The sequence below is a fragment of the Triticum urartu genome, chromosome 3, assembly GCF_003073215.2.
Source record: "Triticum urartu cultivar G1812 chromosome 3, Tu2.1, whole genome shotgun sequence".
In the NCBI taxonomy this organism is placed as follows: domain Eukaryota; kingdom Viridiplantae; phylum Streptophyta; class Magnoliopsida; order Poales; family Poaceae; genus Triticum; species Triticum urartu.
In genome coordinates, this window is record NC_053024.1 from 742,274,163 (window position 1) to 742,280,553 (window position 6,391).

Sequence of the window (6,391 nt, forward strand, 5' to 3'; positions counted from 1 at the left end):
CTCACATAGAAAGAGAAACTTGGGGATGTTGGTTATTGCGAGGGCCAACACCTCACGAACTGTCCGGCGGTTCCCCACCCCCCGGCAGTTCCAACATAGTAGACTCATTGGGTCATGCGGCTCCCATCCCGAGAGTCCCCAGATAAATTGTCATTGTCTCCACTCTTGTCCGTCTTGGTGCGTTTACCATTAGAACTAGTTGACAGCTCCTCCACAGCAAGGTCACCTCCTTTTCCATCCGTATTAGCAAGAAGACCAACAGGAGCCCCGGCTGCACCATTCGCCATTGGATCCAGGTTCAAATGCTTACGGGAGTTCCTGTCCACCTCCATGAAATCAATTGCATTCTTCTTGGGGTTGTACACTGTGTCAGATAGCGCAGGATCCATTGAAGTGATCTTTTATCCATGTCTAGTTATATGCATCATGCATTTAGCTGACGACCCATCGACATATCTGGATGCCTATATGCAATCTCGTTGTTCATATATATGCTCCATTTATAACAATATAAATAAGTGCTTCATCACCTCGGTTTGTTTTCACATAGCCAAACATACACTCTGCTAAACATAATGCAATATTGTTTTAATATAATTGAAAGTGTTCACCCAGACGAGAATGAAATTATTAATTGGAGAATTTCATGCTAATGTAGAAATGATGGTTATTGATGTTGTGCGCGCGAGATGGTACCACCGGGTGGTGTAGGTATGCCATTTTGAAGGTGATTCGAGGCACGGATATATATTCCATATGTTGTATCAAATGTATACCCAAGAAAAAAATACATTATTTCCCAACTACTACTTTCTCCGTCCCGAATTACTTGTCACAAAAATGAATCGGAAGAGATATATCTAGAACTAAAATACATGTAGATATATCCATATCTATGACAAGTAATTCCGGACGAAGGCACGCTTGCTTTTAATCCTCAAAGAAGGAAAAAAAAGGAGCACTTGCTTTTGTGCGTCCAACAATACTTTGGGGTCACGTCCCGATCGATTCAGCTTAGCGCAAACCAAATCACATACGAAAAAAAATCGCATACGAAAAAAAGAAGGAACGCTTTCTTTTGGGGTGCGAAGGAATAGTTTCTAAATAGGGCAGTGATCTGCGCCGGTGCACCGGCCCAACAGTTGGGCCGGTCCAGCCCTGGCCGTCAGATCTGGTCCCCTGTACCGTCAGATCCATTCCTTCCCTCACCTCCTTCTTCAACCTCCCGCACGGGAAAAGGACGGCCCCCTCGTGCGTCGACGCCCCAGCACGCGCCGACCGCCTCGCCTCGCCTCCTCACCACCGGTCGCCCTCGCCGTCGGTCGCCGACGGTCGCCGCCCTCGTCGCTGGACGCCCGCCCCTCACCTATGTCGTCTTCGTGTGTTTCTGAAACCTCCATGGATGCAGCAACGTGCGGCCATGGTTACAGCCGGTCGAGGTTGTAGTCCGCCGCGAGCCCGTAGCAGCTCGCCGACGACCGGCTGCAGCCTTCGCCCCCCCCCCCCCACCCCGCGTGCTGGATCTCGCCGCCGGAATTCATAGAAACCCACCACCGGCATCTGGCCGTCGTGAGAAAATGGATGTAGTAAAAATTGTGGACGGTAGTAGCAAAAAACCACCACCGGCCGGTTCCAACACAAAAACAATGTAGCATATCCAGGTGATGGTTCCAGCATCACCACCGGCCGTGTCGTAGCTCGCCATGCGCCCATTGTAGCACGGCCACACAGCTTCATCTTCGCCGGCCGCCGTTACTAGTTAGCCGTTTTCTGTTTGAAGCTTTTCTAGAAGCGGGTTGTAGCTTTTCTCGTCACCGGTTGCAGCTTTTTGCGCTGCGCGGTGGCCGACCTCGAGCTACCCCATATCTAGTTGAAGCTTTTTCTAAAGCCGGATGTAGCTTTTTTGGTTGCCGGATGTAGCATTTTTCAGTACTGGTTGCAGCTCTGATGCATGTCCATCGAAACTCATTCTCTCTCTGGTTCCAGCAAAATTGTCACCGGTTGGCTTTGACGGTTGTAGCTCCTATGTGCACCGGTTGTAACACCTATTTTATCTTGTCCCTGCAGAAATAATGGCGCATGTAGCAATTTATGTCTCTGGTTGCAGCTTCGACCAGTGCCGTTAACAGCTTTGTCGTAGCCGGTTGAAGCATTCCCGTGCAGCACATCGGCTTCTGCTTGTTCGCCGGCATATGGCGCCCTTGGCAGCACCGGCCATGGGCGGCAGAACAGCAGCATCACGTGCACTCCCCAAATAACAGTCGCTCGTAGCAAACCATCATGCAAGGCTCCGCCGTGGCCGCTCCACATCTACTAGGCTCACCGGCTCAGTTCCGAGCAAAATGTGCGTCGCGGCGGCAGTCATGGTGGCCGCGCGGGCAGGGGATGGAGCAGTAGCTCCCGGCCGTGGACGAGGCCGTCGAGGATCTGGCGCGTGGGATGGAGGCCGACGGCGGCGAGCTCCGCCTCACGCCCTTCCTGTGCTCCTCGCCGTCTGGTAGAGCAATGTTGCAACATCTCGCCGGCCGGTGGTAGCACTTCGTCGCCGGCTGGGGGTTGAAGAAAAGAGGAAAGGAAAAAAGCAGTTTCGTGCGCGGGCCCACCCATGTACACTTGGTCGCGGGGAACGTTTGTTTTCGTGGGCGCGAGCGCCAGCATGGCGTACGAAACCGGCGGAAAGTTCGGCCGGTCTGCCGGCTCGAAACATTTCCCTTCTAAATAATACGTTGTACGTAGTTATCCTTTGACGCGTGAGTTTAATGTATATAGCTCAGCGCATACCCAATTGTATCTCATTGCCTATCACGAGCTTTAATGTACGTAGCCCAGCGAAGAGATTTCCTCTCCTATATAGACCCATCGACCCCGAGACGAAGCCACACCCACAACCACTCCTCTTCCTCCCTTTCTCCGAGGCTAGCCACCGAGCAAGCGAGCAATGGCGCCGCCCAACCGGAGAGGTGGCAGCGGCCCGAAGAAGACCGGTATCGGCCGGATCGAGCAGGAGGATGCCCGGTACGTCTGCTACTCCAAGCGCCGCGTGGGGTTCTTCACAAAGGCCACCGATCTGTCGGTCTTGACCGGCGCCCAGGTGGCCGCCCTCGCCTTCTCTCCCCGCTGCAGGGCCATCTCCTTCGGCCACCCCTCGGTCGACTCCGTCGTGGAACGCTTCCTGGCGGGGGAGGCTGCTGGGGCTGGCGCGAGGAAGGAGGACGCTGCCGACGACCGCTTGCTGGCGGGGGAGGGTGCTGGGAAGGGCGCGGGGGAGGGTGCTGCCGGCGAAGATAAGAAGCTCGAAAAGCTGGACCGGGCGCACGGACAAGGCCATGGCGAAATAGCGTTCTGTGGGGGGACCATATAGAGGCTTGGTTCGACCCGAATCGTGGGCGACATAGGGGACAAGTAGGGCTAGACACGAGCCGAGCCGAGCCGAGTTAGGTCCGAGCCACAGTTTAGCTCGCTCTGGAGCGGCTAGGCTCGGCTAGCAGGCCCGAGCCCATGGGGATGCAACCTGTGCGCCGGCACAGGGCCCCCAGTTTTCAGGGGCCTCAGATTTTGTACGCACGGCTAGGCAAAGTCCAATTGGCTGGGTCTTTTATCCTTTGTACACGGGCCTCCTTCCGTCTTTCCTCTGGGTGAAACAGGCCCCAATTGGGACGTGCGCCTCATCCAGCGATCGATCTTCCAGCGATCGATCTGCCTTCTCTCAAAAAAAGTGATCGATCTGCCTAAGAAAAAAAATCCAGCGATCCATTGAGACGAACAAAGCCAATCTCTTGATTTTCTCCTCCGGCGGCCGAGTTAAGCTAAATTGTAGGTTATATCCATTCTTCGGTCTCCTCCAGGAGAGCAGGACCACGAACGGCAGCGCGGCAGGGAGGACATGAAGGAATGGAAGGTTCAAGCCATCTTCCGATCTCCAATTTCTTAAGCGTCGTCGCTTTGATAACCGGCGATCACGTGAGGCCTTGATTGTGAGTTGCGATTTACATCCGCTATTTAGTTCTGCAAAAATCTTCTAGCTATTATTTTTTTCATCTATTAAGCGTCTCGTATTGCATGATCCAAGTCATGTCTTTGATTAGAGAACATGAATCTGGTTACCAAAAGCGTAGAAAGAAACAAAATAAAATCAAGGATTTGGTGAGGTAAGGCCCATTTTCGAGTTTGGTACAGGGCCTCGGATTTTGCCGGCTCGGCCCTGTCGGCTAGGCTCGTGAAACCAACGAGCTGCATTTGGGTGGCTCGGCTCGTTTTTGCACCGACTCGGTCCAGCCCGAGCGGCTCGTGAGTGGACAGAGGAGTCTTAGTGCATGCTGTACTGCTGTGTGCATGAGTGGCCAGCGGCGAGCCAGAGCAGAGCATGGTGTGTGCGTGACGGGACGGCGAGCGACGTGGGCAGTGTGGCGGCATGGAAGTGGCGGCGCGGCTTTGAGGATAAGGCGGGGACGCAACGGCCGACGTTGGGGAGGACTAGGAGCAGAGAAGGACGAGGATGGGTAGCGCGCGAGCACCGGCGTGCGTGCGTGCGCTCGTTGGCAATGTCATGCCTGCGTGCGTGCGCGTCGACAACGGCATGCGTGGGTGCAGCGTCCAGCGGGGTCGCGTTGTCCTGCCCCTGCGGCATGTTGCCCAGCGCCGCCGCAACGTCACCCCCTCCTTTTCTTACTTGGAAAGAGAATGGCAGATTAATGGATGGCGTTGGGAAGAAGAAGAGATTGTAAGGAAGGAGGCTGGGAGCGACTGATAGCGACCGATGTGTGCGGCGGCGGCGGCGGCAGCGGGGATGGTGCAGGATGTGGTGCATGGGTGCATGCTGCTCGTGTAGGTCAGTGAAAAGGGGTTCGCTTCGTATTGGGCTTAGCCTGCTTGTGTAGCGCTGGCTGTGGAATCTTAAAATTTGAGTGCGTTACGAAACGGGCCACCGAGCTGGACCGAGCGAAAACAGGCTCGGCTTGGTCGCGGAACGGGCCTATATTTCCAGCTCGGCTCGTCCTTTTCACTTGTCGGGCCGAGCCCAATCGGGCCGAGCTAGAATGAGCTTCGAGCCGAGCTAAAAAGCCCGTTCGTACATCTAGCCCTAGGGACAAGGACATGGCGACCTTCTTTGCGGCGCTGATGCAGGTGAAGGGCGTCGTCTCCGATCGCGCCAACCAGGTTCTCCTCGAGGCGATGCACTCCCACATGAGCCACATGGCGGAGGTGGGCCCGCCGCCGCCGCCCCAGATCTTCAGTGGCAGCACCTTCGAGTTCGGTAGCAGCAGCGGCACCGCCAACGACGGGATGGAGTTCCAGTTTCTACGTGCAGTCTAAAACTCAGAAACTTCATGGTTTGGCCCCTCGCCTCGCCACGGCCCCGACGGCCACGGCCAGCTTCTCACCGGTCGCTGGAACACGCTGCGGCCTGCGCTGCCCTCAACGCCTCGAGCATCGGGGTGGTGTGTGGCTGGTTCGCCGCGTTAGTCCTCGCCGATGCCCATCGAGACTTTGTCGCCACAGAGTACTTAAAAGATGAAAGAACCAGGTTGAGGAACCCATCAAATGATGAAGGACTAATAATACAACGAAACAATCCATTGGCTAGCATCGTTTGTAGCGCCGGCCTTTGGGAACTTGGGTCAATTAATTGGGGAAAAGTTGAACTATTGAAGAAAGGAGACTGGGAGAAGAAACGAGAGGAGGTGACGGCGGCGTTCTCAGGAAGAGCAACAAGCGTGTAACAGAATGGCTGGGCCTGCTGCCATCGCTGCTTCTTCTTTTTTCCTTCTACATCATATAGTACACATACATTACAGGATATGGGCCCCTGCTCGGGCTGGGCCCTAGGCGATCGCACTCTTCGCCATGGCCCAGGGCTGGCCCTGGTTTCTGCTGCCTTTGCCACAGGAGCAGGGGTTCGAGGCCGCGATGGATATGCAGCAGATGGTGATGGCGGCGCTGCCTCCGTCTCAGGTGGTCGCCGCCGGGATGGATATGCAGGAGACGCCTCCGCCGCCAGGGTTGGCCGCCGGGATGGATATGGAGCAGATGCAGATGACGATGCCTAAGCCGCCGGGGTTCGACGCAGGGCTAGACATGTAGATAGACCAATGGCTTAATGTGATGCTGCCGCCTCCGGAGTTCCCTGCCGGGAAGGAGACAGTGCAGCAGGGGCTCCATCAACCGAACGCCGGCTTCCCGTACTGAGATCCAAACTCAGTCAGATCCCGAGTCCAGTACATGCATGTATGCTGTATGCATATGCATACGGTCACACACAAAAAGGATCGCATACATAGGCGTCGAGAAATTAGCCATTTGGGTTTGCATCTATGAGGCACATATAGACAAGGAAAGGCATATATGTTCTCCCTCTGTTGTTTTTACTCCATTTATTATATTTGTCCGAAGC

At 55.1% G+C, this 6,391-nt stretch overlaps 1 protein-coding gene across 1 annotated transcript; it reads left to right on the forward strand.

Annotated features, from left to right (window-relative positions):
* Window positions 1–2,938: 2,938 nt before the first annotated feature.
* On the forward strand, window positions 2,939–6,081 carry LOC125547395. Its single transcript, XM_048711276.1, has 3 exons — window positions 2,939–3,339; window positions 5,079–5,307; window positions 5,854–6,081. Exons 1-3 carry the CDS (start codon window positions 2,939–2,941, stop codon window positions 6,079–6,081), a joined length of 858 nt encoding a protein of 285 aa, XP_048567233.1.
* The last annotated feature ends 310 nt before the right edge of the window (window positions 6,082–6,391 follow it).